At 43.3% G+C, this 27,370-nt stretch overlaps 2 protein-coding genes across 4 annotated transcripts in view; one reads left to right on the forward strand and one right to left on the reverse strand.

The window, feature by feature from the left end:
* aars2 (alanyl-tRNA synthetase 2, mitochondrial (putative)) overlaps positions 1-9,913 on the forward strand; it is an 88,036-nt gene extending 78,123 nt beyond the window's left edge. For all 3 annotated transcript variants that reach the window (XM_084317827.1, XM_084317826.1, XM_084317828.1), the window contains 3 exons: positions 158-241; positions 4,429-4,542; positions 9,108-9,913. In XM_084317827.1, coding sequence (XP_084173953.1) covers positions 158-241; positions 4,429-4,542; positions 9,108-9,275 — 366 coding nt within the window. In that variant the 3' untranslated portion in view covers positions 9,276-9,913. The remainder of the gene's footprint in view (positions 1-157; positions 242-4,428; positions 4,543-9,107) is intronic.
* A 1,745-nt stretch (positions 9,914-11,658) lies between these two features.
* capn2l (calpain 2, (m/II) large subunit, like) overlaps positions 11,659-27,370 on the reverse strand; it is a 49,010-nt gene continuing 33,298 nt past the window's right edge. The window contains exons 14-21 of the mRNA XM_084318527.1: positions 22,099-22,164; positions 21,862-21,919; positions 20,849-20,913; positions 19,729-19,797; positions 17,031-17,109; positions 15,663-15,779; positions 12,233-12,291; positions 11,659-12,135 (exon numbers count right to left, since the gene is read on the reverse strand). Of these exons, the coding sequence (XP_084174653.1) occupies positions 12,112-12,135; positions 12,233-12,291; positions 15,663-15,779; positions 17,031-17,109; positions 19,729-19,797; positions 20,849-20,913; positions 21,862-21,919; positions 22,099-22,164 (537 nt within the window). The 3' untranslated portion in view covers positions 11,659-12,111. The remainder of the gene's footprint in view (positions 12,136-12,232; positions 12,292-15,662; positions 15,780-17,030; positions 17,110-19,728; positions 19,798-20,848; positions 20,914-21,861; positions 21,920-22,098; positions 22,165-27,370) is intronic.

A 27,370-nucleotide genomic window follows, 5' to 3' on the forward strand; every position in this document is an offset into this window, starting at 1 on the left:
ATTCTTGTGTATATTCGCTTCAACCATTGCCATGTAGTGCTACTGACAACAACACAATTCCTCTCCAGGCACTACTACTGCATAAAGTACTACTGTATGCTGTTGATCCTCTAGTATGGTTTTTAATACTTTGTCAAATGTGTTTCTGTGTTTGCAGGCTGTAATAAAAGCTCAGCGGCTACTGGAGAAGAATGGGGACAAGACCTTGGTAGTCGACACTGTCGACAGCGACTCTATCTCGGTATGTTTTCTCGTTAAAGATGAGTTCCACAGCAATTAGACTTTTTAGGGTTGTAATTCTGAAAGAAATTTTTCAAACTGACAAAGAAATGCCCTGTTGTTTGAGTCATGAGTTCTGAAGGAAATGAAAATGCTGTTAGGGAATCATTTGATATCTCTTATTTAATAACACATTCATCATTGTTTATTTAGACCAACATTAGAACATGTGTCATGAGTCTGAGAGTCACTTATGTGATTACCGTCTATGTTGTATTTTATGACTATCTTCATCTGAGGGTATTTAAGCACAAGAGAGACCATACAAGAGGGGTGTTTGTCTCTGATGTGATGACCTCATCGAAGTGCATTGCCTGAGATGGTTGAAAGAAATCTTTGACGAAAAAAAAATGAAGGAAGAAAAACATGCAAATGTACAAAATCCATTATATATGTATATCAATGATGTGTTCGCATTGCTTTTTCCTTACTTTTAGAGCTCATAGCTAGCTCAGTACTTTTAGAGCTCATAGCTAGCTCAGTACTTTTAGAGCTCATGGCTAGCTCAGTACTTTTAGAGCTCATGGCTAACTCAGTACTTTTAGAGCTCATGGCTAACTCAGTACTTTTAGAGCTCATAGCTAACTCAGTACTTTTAGAGCTCATGGCTAACTCAGTACTTTTAGAGCTCATGGCTAACTCAGTACTTTTAGAGCTCATGGCTAACTCAGTACTTTTAGAGCTCATGGCTAACTCAGTACTTTTAGAGCTCATAGCTAGCTCAGTACTTTTAGAGCTCATGGCTAACTCAGTACTTTTAGAGCTCATGGCTAACTCAGTACTTTTAGAGCTCATGGCTAACTCAGTACTTTTAGAGCTCATAGCTAACTCAGTACTTTTAGAGCTCATGGCTAACTCAGTACTTTTAGAGCTCATAGCTAGCTCAGTACTTTTAGAGCTCATGGCTAACTCAGTACTTTTAGAGCTCATAGCTAGCTCAGTACTTTTAGAGCTCATAGCTAACTCAGTACTTTTAGAGCTCATGGCTAACTCAGTACTTTTAGAGCTCATGGCTAACTCAGTACTTTTAGAGCTCATAGCTAACTCAGTACTTTTAGAGCTCATGGCTAGCTCAGTACTTTTAGAGCTCATGGCTAACTCAGTACTTTTAGAGCTCATGGCTAACTCAGTACTTTTAGAGCTCATGGCTAACTCAGTACTTTTAGAGCTCATAGCTAACTCAGTACTTTTAGAGCTCATAGCTAACTCAGTACTTTTAGAGCTCATAGCTAACTCAGTACTTTTAGAGCTCATAGCTAACTCAGTACTTTTAGAGCTCATGGCTAGCTCAGTACTTTTAGAGCTCATAGCTAACTCAGTACTTTTAGAGCTCATAGCTAACTCAGTACTTTTAGAGCTCATAGCTAACTCAGTACTTTTAGAGCTCATGGCTAACTCAGTACTTTTAGAGCTCATAGCTAACTCAGTCAGTACCATAGCTAACTCTGTACTTTTAGAGCTCATGGCTAACTCAGTACTTTTAGAGCTCATAGCTAACTCAGTCAGTACCATAGCTAACTCTGTACTTTTAGAGCTCATAGCTAACTCAGTCAGTACCATAGCTAACTCTGTACTTTTAGAGCTCATAGCTAACTCAGTCAGTACCATAGCTAACTCAGTACTTTTAGAGCTCATAGCTAACTCAGTCAGTACCATAGCTAACTCAGTACTTTTAGAGCTCATAGCTAACTCAGTCAGTACCATAGCTAGCTTAGTACTTGTGAAACAGAGAACAATCTTGGTAACAATAACATCCTGAAAGTGCTTCCCTTTTTAAAGGGAGCAAATTTACCATAAAATAGAATACACGTCTTATTCCTATATTACTGTACAGCTCTGTTTCGATTTGTGAATATGAACACATCTCACTCTAGTGATGATGTCATTAACACTTTCTATGCCACTCATGAGTTTTCTCGGAATTATTAATATCTCGTCGAAAGCCACTCACGATATTTCTCGGATTTTTAAATTGTTTTTTTTTTAGCGATCTGAAATCATATTGCATCACGCGAGCCTACCCTAGTATACCCGAGTGCCGCCGGCGATCAGATGTGGAAAAAAGCGCCCCCTATTGTCTCCCAGATGACATAAGGGATTTTGGAATGGACTCAATGAAAATGGATGGGGGAAAAAATCCTGTACTCCACATTTTCCAGTCCACTGATCCAGCCGGGGTTACCACAGTTCATTCTGGATCCTCTGAGCCCCGCGGAATCATGTGTACTACTGTATCACGTTGGATCTATACACTTATCGATTTTTTCTAATGGTGATCAGGAATTGGAATATACCAGTTGGATACCATCTGATGTCAGGTAAGGAATCTATGTTATCAGTGTTAGGATAATCAGACTAATTTTGATGAAGATATAAGCTGTTTTGTGAAATGGGCTCTTATCGGTTTCACTGTAAAAATCCAAGAGGAAATGAACACAGCGATTATCCGTGCGCGGCTCGAATGTGCGTGCGTGCACGTATAATATTGATCATCTAGCGTTTATTTGAAAACGATTCATAAATAGGCCGACAAATATCAACGTTCTGGAATATTTCAGTAAAAGACGATTATCATAGAATGGTCCAGAATGGACTGTTTTTTACCTCAAAACGGGTGCTTTTCAAAATGCTCTCGGAAATGAAGCGATAAAAAACCAATCTGCCTTGACAGCACTGACTGGAAAAGGATTCTTTGATAAGCGACAGGCAGATTAGACACATAGCCATAATTTAAAACATAGATTAGGCGATATTAAGCGTAACATTGGCGCCGATGGTGGCATTCAAGAGCCAACTCTGGCGCCACCTCGTGGCACTGAAAGTGTTAACAGTTTCAGTGCCGACCTTGTTTACATTTTTACCCCGTTGAATGCCATCATCCACTTCAATGTTAGCGTTAAAAACGCCTAATCTATGTTTTAAATTATGGCTGTGTCTAATCTGCCCGTCGCTTATCAATGACTTGTTTGCAGTCAACATTGTCGAAACGGATTGTTTTTTAATCGGTTCATATCCTTTTTATAGCATTTCGAAAAGCTATCATTCTCTCGAAAATTTTCGGAACATTTTAAGATTCCCCATAAACTGCATTTATTGGAATATTCTCGAATACACTAGACTCGTTGTCATTTGTCGGCCTATTTATGAATCGTTTTCAAATAAACGCTCATCAGCGATCACAGCCAAACAGCCACATCACACATAGGGCAAATGCTGAAATCTCTGTGAAAACAGGTCTGATTATCCTAAGACTGGTAAAATAGATTCCTTACCTGAGATCAGATGTTATCCAAAAAGATTATTCCAATTCCTGATCGCCATTCCAAATATTGATCACGCTTATTTATTACAGTGTTGGTACTGTAAATACATAATCGTCGCTGTTCTGAGGGCCGGCGATCACTTGGTCTCTTCTGATGCCTTGACGGAAAAATAAAATGAGCAAACTGACCACTCCCCCTGCATCAGTCTAAACTAATGGGGTGCAGTTACACTGGGAGAGACGATAGGGGGCGGTATCTTCCCAATTGAGCTCAGAGAGACTCTGCAGCACTAACCCGAGGCTCGATTGATGAAATATGAATTCAAATCGCCAATAAAAAAAATGCGGCAAACAAACTACATTTTGCGTCGTCGGCACTCAATGGGGGGGCTGATAAAACGAGATATGACGTCGCTGGCACTCAATGTGTTAAGAGACTAATCCTAGAGCTGCTCCATAGTGAATAATGGAACAAGGGAACTATGACGGTAGGCCTACCCATGGTGATTTTACTGGGATATGGGTACATTTTCGGATTCAAAGCTGTGAGTCCTACTGGATTTAAATAACTCATTTGGATGCAATAGCTCAAACTAAAATGACATGAGCCCACAAAGTCGACCACTACTGTAATTCACTGTCAAAATGGATTAACTCACTTGAAGTGTGTCACAAATGCAGGTATCGATGCTCTGATTTCCAGCTTAGTGAGACAATTGTCTTATGTTTATAGATATTAACATAACTGTCCAAGATCATACAATGTACATTGTTTTAGGGTGGATTTCCCCTTTTAACAACACAATGATCATTTCTGACAATTTGTGCAAAGAAACTTGAAAAGAATGCCAACTATCAAAGCTGCCCCCCTCCCTCCTCTTCTGCAGGTGGTGATGAAGACTGTGAACCAGTTGAGTGACAGAGCTCCAGGAAGCCTGGTCATGCTGCTGTCTCACCAGGAGGCGTCTGGGACGGTGCTGTGTGCCTGCCAAGTGCCCAAGGTGACGTCGCCTCGTCCCAATGTGGTCTTGCTAACGAACATGCTGATGTTTTGGCTAGGGATGCTCTGATCCCATATTGATATCGGCCCCGATTAAGGTTGCCCCCCGTCCCGTAAAATACGGAATCGTCCCGTAATTGGAAACTAAAAGACTTGTTCTGTATTGAACTGATACGGGACGCACTTCGTCCCGTATTTTAAGGTCGGGGAATCAATATGAAAGGCAGGGCGATGATGTGCTGTGTGACTGGGAATGTGAGAGCTCAGCTGTGTGTTGCCAAGTAGAGTGAGAGAAATGAGCCAGCCGACCTACAAAAACAAGCCAAAAAGGTTGTGGAAAATAAACGGACTTGGCAACTCTTACGACCAATGAGAATTAGCGCTTTCACGTTGCTAAGAAAGATACGTGTGCGCTGCCTGTCATGGTTGCTGTTTGAAAATGTCTAGACCAGGGGTGGCCAACCCGCGGCTCGCGAGCCGCATGCGGCTCTTTGCCCGTCAATGTGCGGCTCTTCCATCCATAAAAAAAAATAATAATACTTTTTTTTTTTTTTACTTTTTTTTTTATGTCACTCATTCCATAAGGACGTAGAATAAACATTTACAATTTTTTTTAAATGGTCCATTTGCATGTTCTTGGTATCTGAATCTAGGGACATATATGGATCAGTGTCAGAAATAGCGTGTCTGTTACTAGGCTTGAGTAAATCGTAATGAACCAAAGGAGAATATCAATTCTATTTAAAAAAAGAAAAAAATCTTTGACTGTAAATAACACCATGCTAAAATTGACCAGACCTGAAAAATCTAAGCAAATGAATAAAGGGAAGATGATTAAACAGAAGGTTTTGTAGATACAGTACTGAATTCTGCCATCTTTTTTATAATGTAAATTTCTCCACCAGGGGAGGAAACTAACTTTTTGGCTTACCAGCCAACTGGCGAGTATCTGATTTTTTTTACCAGCCAAACAGATTTTTTACCAGACAAAAAAAATCGCTAATTGTGATAATTACTTCTTTGTATGTCAAGCCGTGTCAATGTTGTGTATGCATCTGGGTAGGCACACTGTGCCTTTAAGACAGTACGGTGGTCTTACGACAGTGCTGTGAAGTACCGTCAAGTGTTGTGGTAACGTCAGTTGGGTTGGTGTGCTGTTGTGCACAGTGCACTGGTTGAGCTAGCCCCTTTCGTGACTGCGATGTGCAAGCCAGGGGCTTTTGAGCATGAAATAAAATGTCTAACCTTACGTCGTAGTCCGGTGCTTTTTTGGAAACATTATAGTCATAACAGATACACCTAGCTGGCTGCTTTGAGCACACGGGGCTAACGTTAGCTAGCAAGCAGCTATAGCTAAAACGCTAACTAGAAGCTAACCACTGTATACAGTTCCAGTAGACTAACATTACACCTCTGTGATTTAAATGTGTCCTTAGTAACTTATACTCGAGGGTTGTACTAGGGTTGGATGCAGTTCCCCGTTGGTCAGTCTGTCTGTTTTCCATCTTCTGCTGTGTTTAACGTTATCTGTTTGCGAGTGCTCCTGATGGCTAGCCTAGTACCGCGGGACTTTTATTATTATATGTCCGCGGGTTGGCCAGTACTGCGCAAACGTTTATTAAACATTATATGTCCGCGGGTGGTCTTGTGCAGTGCTCTCGTGGCACTGTCAACTAAAGCGAACACTCAGAAGACGCGCACCGTTTGCCAGTGCAGTGATTGCAGAATGTTTTATTTTTTTGTATACTCGCCAGCAGGGGAGGAAACAAACTTTTTGGCTTACCAGCCAACTGGCGGGTATCTGATTTTTTTTACCAGCCAAACGTAAAAAATACCAGCATTTGGCCAGTAAAGTGGCCTAATTTCCTCCCCTGTTCTCCACCATTTTTCATCATATTGCAACACCGTTTTTTGCAAGACGTTCACAGAAAGGTAGAGAAACTAACTGCGTTCTGTTTTATGGCAATAACGTTCAGGTTTGTGGGAGATAATCCCAAAAAATAAGAGAAATTAAAAAGTAAATCCAGAAGTCAGATGATTGACAGGGGCTGGTGTGAGCTGGGTAGGGTAGTTTTTCGAAATTTGAAAGCCCTGAGTCTCTTCCTTCAAAAGACTACACTCACTTTTGGATGTGCCACTTCCTCCTGCCAATATGCGCCGGTTTCCGACTCAATGCCCTGAGATTTCTATAATCTTATATTTCACTAATAACAGTTAAAATAATTGGTAAACAAACGTAATGCTGAAAATATACACTTTTACTGTATATCTCGGGCTTAAGAGGTTAACCCTGTGAGGCCCAAATTAAAAAGAAATTAGCAACTTCAGAGGCCAGAGGGTGGGACATATAAACACATTTACTATCAAATAGCATTGTGAGGCTGAACAACAGGACCAATTGACTATACATGTGCTTAAAGGGGAACTATCTTATAAATGGCTTTTTCAGTGTTTACCATTGTTTCTTAGCTATGTGGACTTATATTAACAATATTCACCCTCACTGAACTGAGTCATCTGAAAATGTGCATATCTGTGATGTCAGAGATTTCTCAGCTGCATAATAATGTGGCAGTTGGCACCAGGCCACACAGTGGTTGGAGCCCAGCCTCAAAACGGCTTAAGATCTTGAGGTAGAGAAATGCGGTTTTTAGTACTTGATTAGAAATACAAAACAATGCAGTTTAAAAAAAAAAAAAAAACCTAGGTGTTCCATAGACTCACAGGAATTGTGTAAAAGTGCCCAAATAGTGAAAGAAATAGTAAAATAGTTCCCCTTTAACATTTTTTAAATAAACATTATTTTTTTAAATGGCTAAAAGTGATTTTGTAATTTTGCAACCGTGGGTCTCACAGGGTACTTTTAACCCTGTGAGGCCCAAATAAAAAGACATTAGCAACTTCAGAGGCCAGAGGGTGAGACCTATAAACACATGAAGGGTGCCGTGACTGAAAAAGAAAGTTGAGAAACGCTGGTATATGGTGTGGCTCTTTGTGGTACCACAGTAATTTTTGTGGCTCTTAGTCTCTGACTGGTTGGCCACCCCTGGTCTAGACACTCCACCTTGTGACTGACATCAGACAGCATGCCTCAGGAGAACAACATTCCCGAAATATAAGAACTCAAAGGACCCAAGCACAGGTGTCACAGTTCTACATCTCCTGAGATTGATTCGGTATGGGATATTACATCTTATTTATCTGGTTGTGTTTTTAACTAGATGTCGGTATTTCTATTTACCTGCCCTGGCAGCCAGGAGCCTACATATTAGCTGCTGATGTGGGCATAATCTAGGCTATTTCAGTTGACTAATATGATTGATTGTTCATTAATGTTGAGTTTTTAAAGTCTAATAAATAAACATGTATTTATATTAATCAATATAATGAAAGTGTGCCCATTTAAACTCTTATGTTGTTATGCGCATCTGTCCTATGTATTTTAGGGGTTTCAGGGGCTAGCTCTTTTTAATATAAATGTCATAGATTGTTTTATTTAGATTTCATAGATTTCTATGCATTTCAGGAGTTTGGGGGGCTGGCTCCCCAAAATAATTAAATAACATAACCCTAACCCTAAAACCGAAATAAAGTTAAAAAAATTAAATAATAATTGTTACAAAATCCGCCCATTTTCACCCAAAAACCGCCCAAAAAATGTTCTTGCACGCGCTTGATGACAGGTGTCTCTTATTTATTTTTCTGAAAGGTGGCAACCCTAGCCCCGATATGGCCATGGTTAGACTAGGTGTTTTTGTTTTCGTTTAGTTGCTGAATGAATACGTTTGCTGTCCCAGTTAAATAGAAATGCCGTTTTGGCAGGAAAACGCGTTGCCCTACTGACGACGCTGAAAAGGTGTTTTCGTTTTTGGATACTCGCCAAAACTCGCCGACAACGTGTCGTGTAATCTGCGCGGAGCCGTTGTTGCTCAACGCCCATGCGCAGTAGATACCGACATCTGCGTGCCCTCACCAACGTCCAGTGACAACAGAGCTGTCCCAAATAGCTGCAGCTACCATGTGTTGTCAAGTTATTGTTATAAGGACCCCAGTCCAAGCTACAACAGTCTGCATTCCCTTAACATTTAGATTGTATTCCTCTTTACTTACTTACTTAAAACACCAAAAAATAAATCTTTAAAATGTGATATCGGAAAATATCGGTATCGGTTTAAAAAAATATTTACATTTCTATAACCTTTATTTACCCAGGCAAGCAAGTAAGAACAAATTCAGATTTTATTTGTCAAAAGTATGCATAATGTTGTGTTAATTCCACAACAAGAGATATGTAATTCCACAACAAGAGATATGTAATGTTAATTACCTGAAATTATTCCATTTTGGGGGGGGGGGAACCCTGCATATATCGGTATCGGTTGATATCGGTATCGGAAATTAAGAGTTGGCCAATATCGAGCATCCCTACAATTAACCCTTTCACTGCCGCACTACCAAACGGTTAACCCTTTCACCGCGACAACACACAGAAGGTTAACCCTTTCCACTGCCACATGACAGCCGGTTAATAAAACAAACTTGAAACATTTCTCTCCCCCTCTCCAGGGCTATGGTGCTCTCTCTGCCAGTGACTGGGCCCTGGCCGTCTGCAGTCACCTTGGAGGCAACGCGGGGGGCTCTGCCGTGGTGGCCAAGGGCACCGGGAGCACCGACGACCTCGCAGAGGCTCTCCAGTGGGCCGAGGACTACGCCCGGAACAAAGCGCAGTTATGACCCTTGAACCCTGGGCCGCAGAGCAACATCGTATGTGCTGCCGACCGCCTATGAATTCTCGTCCCATCGTCTTCAGAAGGCGGCAGGGTAGCAGGTTAAACAGACGGAACGGAACTTCATTCTCTGGAATGTGTGTCCATTCCTGTGCAAATGTCCTTGAGCAAGGCACCGACTGAACCCCCTACCTGCTCCAGGGCTTCCTGGAAATCAGCTGACCTAGCACTGGCCTCTCTGGTGAAATGCCTAACATGTGGTCTCTGGACACGTTAAGACTATTTTCTGTAGGGGATTAATAAAATAAATGTTAACAAAAATACTGGTTAAATTAAGTAGGTCTTGCAATTCATCTTTCTGTAGATTTGTTGTTGTTGGATGGTGATTATTTCAAGCAATGACGTCAGATTTCTTATACATTATGTTGGGATTCTACACAAAACCAAATGTGTTACAGACGGGCGTTTTCTAAATGTAGACTGTTAACAGTATGTAAGGGCGTATTCACACACCTGCCTCCTTTTGGTCCGGTGGAATCGAACCCTGGATCGCTTAGCCCTTTGGTTTGGTTAGTTTGAGGAGGTGGCTTAGCCCTTTGGTTTGGTTAGTTTGGGGAGGTGGCTTAGCCCTTTGGTTTGGTTAGTTTGGGGAGGTGGCTTAGCCCTTTGGTTTGGTTAGTTTGGGGAGGTGGCTTAGCCCTTTGGTTTGGTTAGTTTGGGGAGGTGGCTTAGCCCTTTGGTTTGGTTAGTTTGGGGAGGTGGCTTAGCCCTTTGGTTTGGTTAGTTTGAGGAGGTGGCTTAGCCCTTTGGTTTGGTTAGTTTGGGGAGGTGGCTTAGCCCTTTGGTTTGTGGAGGTGGCCTAGCCCTTTGGTTTGGTTAGTTTGGGGAGGTAAGAACTCTGGTTCACACCAAACGGCCACACCCTGGTCCACCTGTACAGGGTCTCGTGCCTGAAGTAGTGGTACCCAATTGGACCCAAGTGTTTATGTGAGCTCTTACACCCAAATGTGGTTTATATGATCACATTAGAAGGTCTGAATCAGAAATAAAATGAGATTTGTTTGTAGCCCCATCCATTGCCCAGACTTTACATTCCAGACTGGAGACTTCTTTCTCTGATTCTGTGATTTCTAGTTTATTTTCTAGTGGTGTGAAATACTCACTGAACTGTCCTGGGGTTCAGGAAAACATGCATTTTTTCAAATCTAATCCAAATTTGGAATTTGTCATGATCACAAGGTTATTTTAGTTTAGTAAATTCTAAATAGCAAAGGCCATTATACAAATATTCTTATCTGACTAAGCTGATGTCAACGGAACAATTGCACTATTGGCAAGTATTTCACACCACTGAAGGAAATCGATGATTTTCATTTGGTTTATAACAGATATAGAGATGAGCTTTAAGAGGATACCATTATCATCATTTTGAGCAGGTATGTCTGTCTCCAGTCAAACTGGGCAGAGGGCCGTTATCAGCTGGGTGAAACAGAGCGTCCAAACAACAGCCTAATTAATTGAAAAACCAAGTAGTTTGTTGATCCTGAAGGTTGATTAAGGATGTCTATATCTGATCTGAGGCATATAATGTAGATATATATCGGTGGGTGACAGCGTCTACTGAGACGGATCTATAGATCTTAAAAAGTAGCTGGCAGGCAGAGAGTGTGCTGCAGCAGACTGATACCACAGAGGCATCAAGGTCAAGTGTTTCACAGCAGTGCTGGCGCCACATAGCAGGGTAATCACAGAGGGGGATGATATCAACAGTGCCGTTGCTATAGTGATCTGGGTCAAGTAGCTGTGGTCAAAGATGGCAGCGTCACATAGTAACGAGGAAAAAGGGGCGGGCCCATCGTTGCTATGACGAAGATCATATAACTAAGTGTTCTTCCGCGTATGAGTTAGACTAAAAAACAAATCCCACAGGAGAGAAGAACCATCAGAGACTCATCCCTCTCACCCTGGCCAGGGGTGGGGGAGATGACACATCATTAGCTTCGGCTAACGGGAGAAGGGTTTTGGCTAACGACAAGGCCTTAGCCACTATTGGACTGAACAGCAGAAGAGACGATAGCAAGGACAATACAATCTGATAACATCTGATCTGAGGCTTTTGTTTATGTAATAAACAACGTTTTTCAAGAAAGGTACTACGCTGTCCAGTGTCGAATACTTATGGTTACGGATTGCATTAGAGGGGAATGACAAAGATTGTACAGCCAGTATGAGAAGACGTCAAAGAAATAAACACAACGCAGAGTCAACAGATGAGGAGGTGATACTGGCTGAACCACCGGAATCCAACACCACTGTCAACAGAATCTATCCATTACACTGGGTTAAAGTTTGTTTTCCAAACTGCCATGAGAATGAATGTGAAAAATCGATCTGTGCGAATATATAAAAACCTTTAATTTCTTTGTTTTAGAAGAAATAAAAGACATTGCGAGCATCGTTGTTTGATTGTTTCTCATTTGAAGTCAGTGCAGCACAAGCATTTCCAGAAAGAAGGTTCTTTTATTATTTTGTCAAAAGCACAAAAAGCTGTTTTGTTTTCCCCAACATGTCTCTTCGGTTCTCCCCCATCGATATTACAAAACACAATATATACTTTTACACACACATAATGTTACCCATCTCCAACGTACCTTATATCCAGTATTTAATCCCAATCTCTTTATGGCTAAATTGCATTATTTATGTATCATTATTTTTTTCCAGTACTATGTCTTTCAAAAAAGTACAAAACAAGAGAGTTTAAGTAAGGCATGTGAATGCAATAGATGCACAATTCTGTACAATACTCCCAAATGGCCACAAGGGGGCAGAAATGCACATCCTCAGAGAAGGGTCACGTTCAGCCACTAAGGAAAGGAAAGAAAAGATGGACCGAATTATAATCATCAACCACTACAATTTACAATGATGCGTTTATTACTGGTAAACATGCAAAAGGCCTACCTCCAAGATATTAAACTCCACTATCCCGGATTGGTCCCGGTCCAAGGTTTTGAACGTTTCTGCAGAGAAAAAGAGTCCAAAGTATCTTATAATGTATTTAAGATACGATATTCCTTTATTGATTTTGGGGAAATGCAGGCATCATAGCAGCATGGAGGAGGGGGTACAGGTAGTATAAGACATGGTACAGGTGACATAAGTACAGTGGAGAAGAAAAAAATTTATAGAATAAAAAAGCAGTGTAATTTGTAAACAATATAACAAATCAATATAATTAACTGGACATGCACATATGGGCAACAAGGTGCGAGATGAGGGTATGTATGCCCTCTCAGTTATATTTGCCCTACAATAAATAGTTACAATATATAATACATTTTAATTTTTTCACTGTAAGGGTGACAATCCCACTGACACACAGCTGCATCCCACAGACATTGCAAAATGAAATGCAAGGACTTTCAAGTACTTTTCCCAGCACCTTTCTTTTAAATGCTGTTCTTTTATAGAAAAAAATTATCTGATCCAATATTTATGACCAATTTCCGACAATTAGTTACACTATGGAAAAATTCTATGTCCTGATTCAGAACAATTTTATCATGGATGAACAAAACTTTCAATGTGAATGGTTGATTTGAATTTCAATTACTTTTTAAGCACCTTGTTAAAAAAAATTGGCTGTTTAACACATTGAGTGCCACGGACGCGTTTTGTCGTTAGTTCATGCCAACCGTTGAGTGCCCCCGACGCTATATAGCGATTGTTTGTCTTTTTTTTTTTATTGGCGATTTGATTTCATATTTCATCAATCGAGCCTCGGTTAGTGCTGCAGAGTCTCTCTGAGCTCAATTGGGAAGATACCGCCCCCTATCGTCTCTCCCTGTGGTACTGCACCCCATTACTTTACACTGATGCAGGGGGGGTGGCCAGTTTGCTCATTTAACTTTTCCCTCAAGCCAACTGAAGGATCGATTGTGCTCGCCGGCCCGGAAAACGCGTGGATTATGTATTTACAGGACCCAACACTGTAATCAATAAGCGTGATCGATATTTGGAATGGCGATCAGGAATTGGAATAATCTTTTTGGATAACATCTGATCTCAGGTAAGGAATTAATTTGACCAGTCTTAGGATAATCAGAGCTGTTTTCACAGAGACAAGAGCGTTTGCCCTATGCGTGTGTGTGTGTGTGTGTGTGTGTGTGTGGTTGTGATCGCTGATGAGGAAATGAGAGAATCGATTTTTCAGCCCGCCTCTATAGCATGCATAAGTACACATACTATCAATAATCTAGCGTTTATTTGAAAACTATTCATAAACAGGCCAAAAAATTTCACCGTTTTTGTGTATGCTAGAATATTCCAGTAAATGCCTTTTATCACGGAATCTATATATTTTTGTGAAAAACGAGGGCTTTTCAAAATGCTATAAAACGAAAATGAACTGATTAAAAAACAATCCGTTTCGACAATGTTGACTGCAAACAAGTCATTGATAAGCGACAGGCAGATTAGACACATAATCTAAAACAGAGATTATGCGTTCACAACGCTATCATTGAAGTGGGTCCTGGCATTTAACCATGTTTCCCATGTTAATGGCTGGCACTCTGTTAAGGAATCCCATGCCTTGATTTATTTGGTCAAAAATCAAGCACTTCAAGGACCTTGTGTAATACATCACAATGGCAAAACCTTTCAGAAAACAAGTGACACATCATGAGATGTTAGTGTGGCATTCTAGTTCAAATGTGGTGACCTTCAGTTTATGTGGTGTTTAAGACACAATGAAAGCCATTGGCAGTGAGGAATCAGTAGAATATAACTACCACATGTTTAAATAATGGTAAAATATTATTAAATTTAGATTTTTGTATCAAAGCAAGAATGACTTGCAACCCACATGTAATTCTTTTTATTAAAAAACTGGTATGGTACTTTTTTAACTGCAAAAATGGGCGTAATAGTGTTTAATACTCACTGAACATGGTCTCCAGGCAGTAATAGTGTTTAATACTCACTGAACAAGGTCTCCACAAGGCAGTAATAGTGTTTAATACTCACTGAACATGGTCTCCAGGCAGTAATAGTGTTTAATACTCACTGAACATGGTCTCCAGGCAGTAATAGTGTTTAATACTCACTGAACAAGGTCTCAAGGCAGTAATAGTGTTTAATACTCACTGAACATGGTCTCCAGGCAGTAATAGTGTTTAATACTCACTGAACAAGGTCTCAAGGCAGTAATAGTGTTTAATACTCACTGAACAAGGTCTCCAGGCAGTAATAGTGTTTAATACTCACTGAACAAGGTCTCAAGGCAGTAATAGTGTTTAATACTCACTGAACAAGGTCTCAAGGCAGTAATAGTGTTTAATACTCACTGAACATGGTCTCCCAGGCAGTAAGTGTTTAATACTCACTGAACAAGGTCTCCAGGCAGTAATAGTGTTTAATACTCACTGAACAAGGTCTCCAGGCAGTAATAGTGTTTAATACTCACTGAACAAGGTCTCCAGGCAGTAATAGTGTTTAATACTCACTGAACAAGGTCTCCAGGCAGTAATAGTGTTTAATACTCACTGAACAAGGTCTCAATGCAGTAATAGTGTTTAATACTCACTGAACAAGGTCTCAAGGCAGTAATAGTGTTTAATACTCACTGAACATGGTCTCCAGGCAGTAATAGTGTTTAATCCTCACTGAACAAGGTCTCCAGGCAGTAATAGTGTTTAATACTCACTGAACAAGGTCTCCAGGCAGTAATAGTGTTTAATACTCACTGAACAAGGTCTCCAGGCAGTAATAGTGTTTAATACTCACTGAACAAGGTCTCCAGGCAGTAATAGTGTTTAATACTCACTGAACAAGGTCTCCAGGCAGTAATAGTGTTTAATACTCACTGAACAAGGTCTCCAGGCAGTAATAGTGTTTAATACTCACTGAACAAGGTCTCCAGGCAGTAATAGTGTTTAATACTCACTGAACATGGTCTCCAGACAGTAATAGTGTTTAATACTCACTGAACATGGTCTCCAGGCAGTAATAGTGTTTAATACTCACTGAACAAGGTCTCAAGGCAGTAATAGTGTTTAATACTCACTGAACATGGTCTCCAGACAGTAATAGTGTTTAATACTCACTGAACATGGTCTCCAGGCAGTAATAGTGTTTAATACTCACTGAACAAGGTCTCCAGGCAGTAATAGTGTTTAATACTCACTGAACAAGGTCTCCACAAGGCAGTAATAGTGTTAATACTCACTGAACATGGTCTCCAGGCAGTAATAGTGTTTAATACTCACTGAACATGGTCTCCAGGCAGTAATAGTGTTTAATACTCACTGAACAAGGTCTCCACAAGGCAGTAATAGTGTCAATACTCACTGAACAAGGTCTCCAGGCAGTAATAGTGTTTAATACTCACTGAACATGGTCTCCAGACGCACAAGGCAGCTCACAAAGTTATCAAAGTCGACGGTGAAGTTAGACTCGCTGTAGCGCGCCACCAGGATCTGGTGCAGAGGGTTGTTCAGGCTGAAGCCTACGAGAAGACAGTGCATCGTTAAATAACCCACACATAACATAATTCTGTATTGATATATTGATGACATAACCCTTTCACTACCACACTACAGAAGGTTAACCTTTCACTACCACACTACAGAAGGTTAACCTTTCACTACCACACTACAGAAGGTTAACCTTTCACTGCTACACTACAGACGGTTAACTACCACACTACAGACGGTTAACCTTTCACTACCACACTACAGAAGGTTAACCCTTTCACTACCACACTACAGAAGGTTAACCTTTCACTACTACACTACAGATGGTTAACCTTTCACTACTACACTACAGACGGTTAACCTTTCACTACCACACTACAGAAGGTTAACCTTTCACTACTACACTACAGACGGTTAACCTTTCACTACTACACTACAGATGGTTAACCTTTCACTGCTACACTACAGATGGTTAACCTTTCACTACTACACTACAGAAGGTTAACCTTTCACTACTACACTACAGAAGGTTAACCTTTCACTACCACACTACAGAAGGTTAACCTTTCACTACTACACTACAGATGGTTAACCTTTCACTACCACACTACAGAAGGTTAACCTTTCACTACTACACTACAGATGGTTAACCTTTCACTACTACACTACAGATGGTTAACCTTTCACTGCTACACTACAGATGGTTAACCTTTCACTGCTACACTACAGATGGTTAACCTTTCACTGCTACACTACAGATGGTTAACCTTTCACTGCTACACTACAGATGGTTAACCTTTCACTACTACACTACAGACGGTTAACCTTTCACTACTACACTACAGACGGTTAACCTTTCACTACTACACTACAGACGGAACCGTCTGTAGTGGTAGTGAAAGGTTAACCTGTAGTGTGGTTGTGAAAGGTTAAACCTTCTGTATTGTCGCAGTGAAAGGGTTAACCCTTTGGTATGTGGTAGTGAAAGGGTTGATGAGGTCTTAAGGTGCACTATGGTAATTGGATGGTAAGTGGACTGATATATTGATGACTTAATGGGGTCTTAACCAAGGTCACTATGGTAACTGCATTTATATATAGTGCTTTTTACGATTCTTCTGACCACTCAGAAGATATTGAATATGTCAGTATTGACAGAAGGATAGATATTGAAGTCAGTCAGTATTGACAGAATGATAGATATTGAATACGTCACTCAGTATTGACGGAAGGATAGATATTGAATACGTCAGTATTGACTGAACGATAGATATTGTTCCTACCAGCCTCCTCCACAGCCATCCTCATCTCGATGGAGCTCATGCTTCCTGACTTGTCCACATCCTTCTCACGGTAAATATTCTGCAGTAGAAGAACAGAGACATCACACCCCGAGTTACTTTGAAAAAGTAAGATTTGACATCTTACTCATTAACAGGAATAGATCCAACTGATTTTCATCACCCTTTTACAAGTTTTATATAAATATATCAAATACAATTTATTTGTAAGGCCCAATGACACACGTTAATGTCCCCATGGGCCGGACACGTCTTCTTTAAACAAGTCAAGAAGAAACATCACAATAAGTCAAGAACAAAACAAGAACACCATAAAGTCCAAAAAAAATTCTACAGATTTCAAAGGCAAAGCAATCCAAAAGTAATTAAAAGTAGATTATGTCACTAAATGGAATCCAATGGTTTATGTTACAGACTTTAATTCTTAAATGAACGTAAAGTAATCAGAAATGAATTTGAAACCAGTGAATTTTAAAGTACGTAACCAGTGCTACTCCACATAGTAAACAAAAGCCCCAGAAGCACAGAGAAAGTAGAAACAGCCCAGTCTTTGTTCACCACATTAGGTCTCTGACAAATTTTTTCCATCTGCGAAATATTGCTAAACTCCAATCTGTTGTGTCCCCAGCGGAGTTGGAAATGATTGTTAATGCTTTTGTTTCATCCCGCCTGGACTATTGTAACTCCCTGTTCACTTGCCTCAACGTGTCCACTTTGGGCCGGCTACAAATGGTCCAGAATTTTGCCGCAAGGCTGCTGACTAAAGTCATGCCACATCACTCCCATCTTAGTTTCCCTTCACTGGCTCCCCATCAAATTTAGACTTCACTTTAAGGTTCTGGTCATCACCTATAGCAGTGATTCCCAACCTGGGGGTCCGCCAGGGGGCGCAGGGGGTCCGCCAGACCACAGATGATTTGAGTTTTTAATTTTTTTTTTTTTATATATTATTTTTTAATTATTTTTTTCTTTCAGAGAAATATTTAATTAGCATATTTTTATCATCAGAAGCATGAATAGTCTCTCCACTACAATACAAAATAAAGATAAATAAATAAACATCTAGACATGATTTTTGAACGTTAACAGTAGGCTACCGGGTAGCCGCTAAAACGCGAATCAGTTGACTATCACTTTCCGTAGCTAGCCTAGCACGCTAGTTAACTTTCTCGGCTCGTCTGCAGTCAGCCGCCAGAGGCGAAAATGTGTGACAAACGAAAAGCAGATGACGGCAGCTCATCTGCAAAAAAAGTTAGGACCTACAGCAATCGCGAAAATGACATCACCATGGGCTTCACTGAGGGACCAGACAAACGACCTGAGTGTGTGATTTGTGGAGAAAAGTTGGCAAACTCGAGCCTGAAGCCCAGCAAGCTGAAGAGACATCAGGCGTCTAAGCACCCAGAAACCGTTGGGAAGGATCCGGACTTTTTTCGGAGGAAAGAACAGTCTCTCAAGGCGAACAAGCCTGTTGATGTTAGAGTAGCGTGGAGCAGGGGTGGCAGTGATTTACAGAAGGCTACCGAAGCCTCCTTTGAGTGTTCGCTTTTAATTGCAAAAGCAAAGAAACCGCACAATATTGGCGAGCAGCTCATCAAACCAGCCTGCATCAAAATGGTTTAGAAACTGTGCGGCCCACAGGTGGCGGATAAACTAAAATCAGTACCACTCTCGAACAATGTAGTGAAAGACCGAATTGATAAGATGTCAAGTGATTGCGAGCAGCAGCTGTCAGAAAAGCTTAGAAAGGGTCCATTTGCCATACAACTTGATGAAACTACAACTGTCGCAGACGAGGCTGTGCTCATCGTTTATGTGCAATATATCGAAAATGAGGATCTGAAGCAGGACATTCTCATGTCAGTCAACCTTACTACCACCACTCGAGTTGAGGATATTTTTACTGCAGTGGATTCTTACTTCATTCAACATAAATGCAAACCGTTCACCATTAGGGCCTGATTTGAGAGGATGAATACAGTATTTGAATATTGGCCAAAATTTTGAAATACATATGGTGCAAGATTAGATTTGTTGATTGAAGGCACAAGTCAAAGAAGCATAGTGGGTCTAATTATGATGCATATGCCTGTGTATAAGCAGTTTGTTATTAAAATGACAAAAAAAAGTATTAAAATGACAAAAAAAACGTATTTTATGGTATTTTATTAGGAGGGGGGTCCAGGAATTTCATCAGAGATGTTTGGGGGTCCCTGGGGGAAAAAAGGTTGGGAACCCCTGACCTATAGAGCACTCCATGGTCAGGCATCTGCCTACATCTGCGACCTACTGCGTCCATACTCCACGAGTAGATCGCTCAGGTCGTCTACTGTGCTATTCAAACAGGCGTTTGGCTAATTATGCTCTGTGTACATCTTTTATGTCTTTTTATCCGTTTTGTTTTTCCTGTTCTTTCACGTTTTTAATTACTTTCTTTACCATCCTGCTATCTTTGCACTTTACTGATGTTTTTATTATGTGAAGCACTTTGTGACCCTGGTCTGTGAAAGGTGCTATATAAATAAACATTACTTACTTCATTAGGGTTAAGGTTAGCTAATGGACGAACACAACAGATATACACATTGTATTCTCTATATAATAATTAATATGAATATACCACACACTGGTGTGCTATAAAACATTTTATAATAATTGTAATAATAATGGAGACACCAACCAGGAAGTTCTCGATCTTGGTCCAGAGCACTTTGAACTCCACCAGGCCCAGTTTCCCACTGCCGTCTCTCTGTAACGCCAGTCAAGGAAGGAGCTAGAAAACGTCCACAGGTGGGTTTTCACTGCTAACATGATAATAACGCTAGAGCCATATGTGTGGTATTAAGCTCTAGCCCTATTTTCTGAAAATCCGCCTGAAAGTACATGCCCAAGTAAATGGAAGATTGCTCCACTTCTACAAGGTCAATTAGCATGTTCCTGGTATCTATAGGAACATCTATGGACCTCAGGGAATGTATTCACAGTGTCATAAATATTGTGTCTGTTACTATGCTTGAGTAAAATGTGATGAAACAGAGGAGAATATAAATCATAATTTTTCTTTGCAGGATTTGTAGATACAGTAGTGAATTATCCATTTGAATTATGAACTATAAATTACCTTATACATTTACATTTAGTCATTTAGCTGACGCTTTTATCCAAAGCGACTTACAAGTTCTGTACGACAAGACAGCAAGAAGGGTACAACTCTATCAGCTGAGTAACAATGCTCATCAAAGTGTTGCGTGTTACAGTGTAGGTTAGTTTATTAGGACAAGTGCATGACAGTAAGGTTAGTCAGGGTTAGATTTTTTTTTTATGGCCAAGTCATACATCTATGGATAGGGCCAAATCTCCTCTTTCCAATGGCAGTGTTAAATCTGGATTTAGTCATTTCCTCGCATTTTTCAGATAAAAGAGAGATAGAATTCACATTATTCAGAGAAATTCTTATTTTCGAAAAGAAAATTAAACATCGGTAAACAAACGTAGTGCTGACAATATACACTTTGACTGCTGTATTGACAGGGTTAGGGTCTTTACTCTTGGCTACATTTGAAAAAGAAACACAACATTAATTAATACGGTCTGTATTGATCGATTTATGAGAAAAAACTAGGGCTTAACAGGTTAAATGGTTCACAGGTTCATATGTTATCAAATGTTCCAACTTCCAAGTGTGCTTCCAACACCCCATTGTGGACAAGCGCTCTGTGGTATGAATACTAACATAATATTCATAAAGCCTACTGCATAAACATTGTAGTACAAGTGTTGTAGCTGCAGGGAGAGGATACGTCCAGCATGTTGACCATGTTACGACACGTCTCCAGACTGAAGCCGCTGGTCACGATATCGCTTCCTGCAAGAGAAGACAATCACTTGTAACTAATTTATTCATCTAAGATAAGAAATGACTTGATGGCACCACACATTAATATACTTAAGGGAATTACTTGATGACACACCACACATTAATCTACTGTACTTATGGAATGACTTGATGACAGCACCATGTATTAATCTTAGGAATGTTCGATATTGGCTTTTTTTTTTTATATATATATAACCTTGTTTTTGTTGCAGCCTCACATAATTCTACATAATGAATAACTTGATGACACCTGGCTTTACCTACAGGAGATACGCGTGATTTTTTTTCGTAGCCGCAGTCTGCGAAGACACTCTCTGATTGGCTAGCCCGCGTACAGCGAAGACCCTCTCCGATTGGTTTAGCTCCGAAGGGCTCTGGGATAGAAATGTCCGCCTTGTACATATATATTCTCTGCTTCGAAGTGGTTATGCTTTGGCCCTCTTTCGAAGTGGGTTATGTTTAGAGTTTGGAATCAGGGCTGGTGGTCCATCGCCCTGCTCTAAAGATAAACTAAGCATAACCCACTTCGAAAGAGGGCCAAAGCATAACCACTTCGAAGCAGAGAATATATATATGTACAAGGCGGAAGAGCCCTTCGGAGCTAAACGCATGATTTTGGGTCTTCGCTGTACGCGGGCTAGCCAATCAGAGAGCGTCTTCACAAACTGCGGGTATGGAAAAAAAGCATGCAGGAGATACAGGTCCCAGTACCTACTGTAATATAGGTATGGGAACAAAACAAGTCAATAATATTTCCTGTAGTGTCCACCATCTTGGGCAGTGAATATTCAATGATGTAATTGCATTGCATTTCCTGTACTTTGAGAGTGCATAACCAAAAATAAAAATAACCCTTTTTTTAACTAGGAAAACATCTACTTTTGCAGAACAACAAACCTAAAGACTTCAAGTAGATTTAGTCTTTAGTAGACTTACGTTTGGTCACCACCTTGTTCAAGATCCTCTTCAGCTCAAAGGCAGAGATCTCACTGTCCTACGAGAGAGAGAGCATGTAGTGAATTCATCATGAGGTTGAAGACAAAAATAGATCAAAAGATCTGTGGGATCTTTACAATGAATTTACATTTTGAAATGATACTATACTTGATAAAATAATGATAATAATGATAAAATACTACTTGCATACAAATGTGTAAAACTTCAAGTACTCACTTCACCTGCCAGCTGCCCAAAGAGGCGTTTAAAGCGGTCATCCACGTCATCTTCATCTATCTCAACCTGAAGATTAACATTAAAGTAGAGAATGTCTAGTGTCAGTTCTATCAGGAGCTCAGTCAGTCAACTAGAGACTGTTTAGTGTCAGTTCTATCAAGAGCTCAGTCAGTCAACTAGAGAAGGAAAACGATAGGTTATGTATATAGCCTAGTTATATGAGTACTGGCTGAGCGTCTCGCTCTTTCGCCATCGAGATATACCTCATCTCCAGTACCTACTGTACTACATGAACGAAAACAAAACACCCTTGCACTTGACCAGGCCCCGCCCCAGTGACTTACTATAAGTCACCAGGCGTGGTCACACTCGCCCTTCCTCGGAAAGAGTTTTCCATCAGAAAAACCCCCTCAAGGGACCTCAGGGCGCGCTAAGAGCGAGCCGCTCAGCCAGTACTCATATAACTAGGTTATATACATAACCTATCGTTATATAGTCGTACTGGCGAATCGCGTCTTGCTCTTTCGCCATCGAGATATGGGGACAGAGCAGACGCAAGGACCGACAAATGTACCCCCTGAGGACCCGCAAGCCCTACACCAAGGGGGAGGGGAGTCCCGTCACCCCCCCCTTCCTAGCGAAGAGGGGGCGGCAGTCAACTCCACCCAAGTGTGAAAAAGAGGGAACTAGAAACCTCTAACGCACAGCACAGGCGGGACCACGTGTGACACAACACCTTGTGGCACACACCCACACATCCCTGCTAACACACCGAAAGGCGGGAAGCAGGGGAGGTTCCAGACCTCAGAACCGCCTGGGAGACAGAACCCCCAGTCATGTTCATGAGGTAAAACCTAACGAAGGGACCCTGGGAGGACCATGAGGCCGCAGCACAAATGTCCTCCACCGAGGCCCCTCCTAACAGGGCGGCAGAGGCCACCACCCCACGAGAGGAGTGCGCCCTGACACCCCCAGGGGGGGCCAGCCCAGCCAACGTGTAGCAAAGGGCAATGCCCTCGCACAACCAATGGGACAGGCGCTGTTTCGACAGTGCCTTACCTTCGCAAGAGCCACCGTAACAGACAAAGAGCTGATCGGTAGCCCTGAGGCCCTGAGTCCGGCTGAGGTAAAACCCCCAAAGCCCAGACCGGACACGACAGGGTGAAGGCTCGCCTCTAACTCACCAGCATGAGGAGGCGGATGAAACACCTGAACCACAATATCCCTGGAGCGAAAAGAGCTCCGGATATTTTTTGGCACGAAGACTGGATTAGGCCTCAGAGTTGCACCGCTATTGACACGAATAGACAAGCACTCAGGCTGCACCGAGAGAGCACAGAGCTCACCCACGCGCTTAGCAGAGGTGATGGCCAGTAGGAACGCAGTCTTGAAAGACAGCTGTTCCAAAGGTGCCTGCTCAAGAGGCTCAAACGGGGCCTCGGACAACCGGCCAAGGACCAATTGAAGGTCCCAACTCGGAGACAGAGAATGTTTCACCGGCTTAAGGCACCGAGCGCCAAGCAGGAAACGCTTCACAAGAGGGTGGCTGAACAACGTAACACCCTCAACCCCTCATGACAAGAGGATATAGCCGCAGCATATACCCTCACCGTCGAAGCCGACAGTCTATCAAAAATAGACTGAAGGAAGGTAAGGACAGCGTCCAGGGGGCAGGACACCTTACACCACTCTTGGAAAATACGCCACCTACCCGCGTAAACCGCGATAGTGGAGGGAGCATGCGCGATCCGGATGGTGTCGACCATAGAAGGGTCCATCCTATCCAGACTCACCCTCTCACCAGCCAAACCATCAGCGGCTGGCCCAGCACAGGGACTGCCACAGAGACCTGTGCGCTTGAGAGAGGGCCCACGATGACCAAGGAACAGGCCACGGCGGGGCTACCAAGAGCTGGATCAGGACCGGGAACCACACAGCTGCGCCACGGTCCGGCGCAATCAGGATCAAGGTCCTGCGCTCCTCAACGTACCCGCTCCAACAACTGACCTAACAGATGTATGGGGGGAAAGAATCCCAGGCGGCCACGGCATCGGTCCCAGACCTGCCCGACTATGTCCGGACGTAATCCCCACTCGCCAGGGTGAGGACCGCCCCGCGACATCACACCTGTACCCACATTCACCGTGCCGGGGATGTGGAGAGCCCTCAGGCTGCGCAGATGGAGAACGCCCATAGCCAGCCGCCCGCCGCAGACGGGGGAAGCGTACTCCTCCCTGTCTGTCGATATACGACACTGACGTCGTATTGTCCGTCCTGATCAAACACCGTTTGAGGACCAGAAGGACCGCCTTCAATACCAACACATTGAACGTAGCGCAGACCGGGCAGCATGGTCTTGCCAGCTGCCCCCTACTGCGTTGGCCCGACGTGTCCCCAGTGAGGGAGGCGTCTGTGAAAACCGTGACGTGTGACAGCCTACTGCCCAGAGGGCGAGGTCCCCCAGTACTGACACGGGAACCTTAGCTGCTTCCACTTGCCTCTCACCGGGTCTATTTCCATACTGGAAAAACCACCTCTGTATCCTCTTCATGAGGTGAAGAGGAGGCCAAGAGGGACCACGGAATGAGCAGATGCCATCATACCAAGCAGGCGTATCACGGACAGCGCCGTAACCGTCCTAGGACGGAACCTCCCGAGCGTGTCGATAACATGCTCTGAGAGGAATGCCCATAGTACTCCACCCGTTGACTGGGAAGAGGAGTACTCTACTTCCAGTCTACAGCAAACCCCAGGCTGGTGAGGAATTCCACCACCTGCCTGGTATGAGACCTGACGATCCACCTTGACCGCCAAGGACCAGAACGTCGTCAGGGCAGAATACACTTCGTAACCCCTGACGACGCAAGTTAAGATGCGGGGAGCCAGAGAAAAACCGAACGGCAGCCTCTGGTACTCATACGCTAAACCCTGCAAAGGAAGCGTAGGTAGGCCCTAGGATGGAAGATCGGGGATGCGAATACGCATCCTACAGGTCTATGGAGGAGAACCAGGCCCCCACCTGACAGTGTTCAACAGGTAGGAGACGGTCCAAAATGCTGACCCTTCCCATGGGACAGGTCCAGCATGGGTCTGACACCCCCACTCCCGATTTCTCGGGCACCAGAGAATACCGGGAGGAAAACGCCACGACGATGGCTTGCTTCGCCCACAGAGATTGGATCTTGTTGACCAGAGCTGTCACTGCTGGTGACCCTGACAATAGGGTCTGTACCAAACCCGAAAACGGGTGGGGTTGTGTAAATACAAGTCCCCGCCTCAGCGTTCTCTCCATCCACCTCGACATATGGTACTGCTGTAGCCATATGTGATGATACTCCCAAACGCACCCGCCGCCATTTGGCGCAGGTCCGCTAGGAACTGTAGATAGGTGGCCCGGTCCCGCTGTGCGTAGCCAACCCTGGATCCACTAACCATGCGAGCAGAGCGTTCCGTGGAGTATGGACATCGGACCCTGACACTACCTACGAGGCAATCGCACCCAAGGGGGGACCCCGACAGAAAGGGCCGGTTTGATACGGGGGAAGCTGACATCATACTAGGTGACAAAAGCTCCCCCACTGAACACCCCTCCAGAACATGCTGAGGAGTTGTTCTGCAGCTGGACATCCAAGGTGTGAGGCCCCCATGGGTTCCTACACACCGTAGCCCTGCAGTGATATTACTACCACCCAAATCACGCGCGCCTGCCAGACCACTGCCGATCTTGCGGGAGTGGGAGGCACCAACGTGACACCTGGCCTGGCGAAGGCGAGGTCGGGGAAGCCCGCACTGTTTGCCTCAAAAAGGTCTTGTAGTTGACAGACGTAACACCAGGCTCAACCAAACACAGCTTATGGTATGGGAGCCGCTTGACAGCACAACATTCTCACGGACAGACCCAGTCTCAGCCATCAACTGGGTGTCAGCCCCTGTCCCCATGAGAAGCAAACGTGGGGCCGCCTGCGCTTCATTGAAGACACGCGGCCCGCAGCCAAAGGAAACAAATCAGAGCCCCTTTTCCGCTGGTGTTGGTGAAGGGAGTGACCGGAGAGCGGGCTGCACACAGCTGGACGGCGACGTTTTTTTAGGGCGTGCTCATCCAATGTAGCCGATCCCTCTGCCGCCAAGGCTGTCGGTCTTGTGGACACCTGTTGACATTGAGCCCAGGGTACCTCAGGCGGGGGAAACATGGCCGCTGGTCGAGGGCCTCGCCACAGCCTCTGGCGAGGCCGTGCTCTCACCTCTGGCTGCGCGGCGTGAGGCGGTGTGGGGCCTAGGACAAATACCGCCCGCGCTCCAGCGGAAGTCCAAAGATCCTCTGCGGAGAGGGGAGCCCTGAGGAGGGAAAAATTCTTTTTAACTTCTCACCCCCTCAAAGGGAGACTAATCCAACCAAGATGTCTGTAAACAAGCGTTGACAGCATCCTATCCCTCCCTGCGGTTATAGCTTGCGGCTAGGTCAAAGTTAATAGCGCGATGTTTCGACGTCGGCTGGCGCTCATGGCACCAGACACCATTTTTGACAGAAAAAAACAGCAATGCGAACAAAGTTACTAATCACTGCTAATTCTATACCGTGGCGGTACAGGTTTAACAGCCCACCAGCCACCCGCCGGGCCGACCCACCTCATGGCGTCGGCCGGGCGGGGCACTGTTTCAACATGCCAGAGGCAAAGGACTGATGTCACCTGCTTCATAAACACAGAGTACCAGTGGTGGTTGCAACCAGCAACCTCCACTGTGGTGCACCCATGAAGGGGTTAATGAATAAATGAACTAAAAACACCACCAATACACTGTAGAATGGGCTAGCCCATACACACAACGTTAAGGGGATGCGGACCAGAGAAAACCAGTCCCGCATACCATTCATGATATTCACAAAAAGCACACCAGCCCTAGGCCTCAGCCCATTCACCCATGAAAGAGGTAAACAAGCCCCCGCAATACTCCCAACAGTAGACACCGATTGACCATCAGCATGAAAAGTTAAGAGGAGGGAAGACCTTTTAGAAAAGACATCCCTCAGCGGGGAATCAAAACAGAAACAGTAACCCAGTATATAGCATAGCGTTAGCCGCGCGCTCCAGGATAACCGGGAAAACAACAACGTTTACCCAGATATCCTGCCCCTTGCGCCAATACACAACTTGGTTGTCTCCCGGGACAACTCGAGCAGCATCACCAATGCCAGCATTGTTATGCCTAGTGGCGCAGATCCTACCTGGACGCGAGTTAGCCCGATAGCTACACATCGCGTGACGTCCCTCTG

The sequence above is a fragment of the Notolepis coatsorum genome, assembly GCF_963971535.1.
Source record: "Notolepis coatsorum genome assembly, chromosome: 7".
NCBI classification, from domain to species: domain Eukaryota; kingdom Metazoa; phylum Chordata; class Actinopteri; order Aulopiformes; family Paralepididae; genus Notolepis; species Notolepis coatsorum.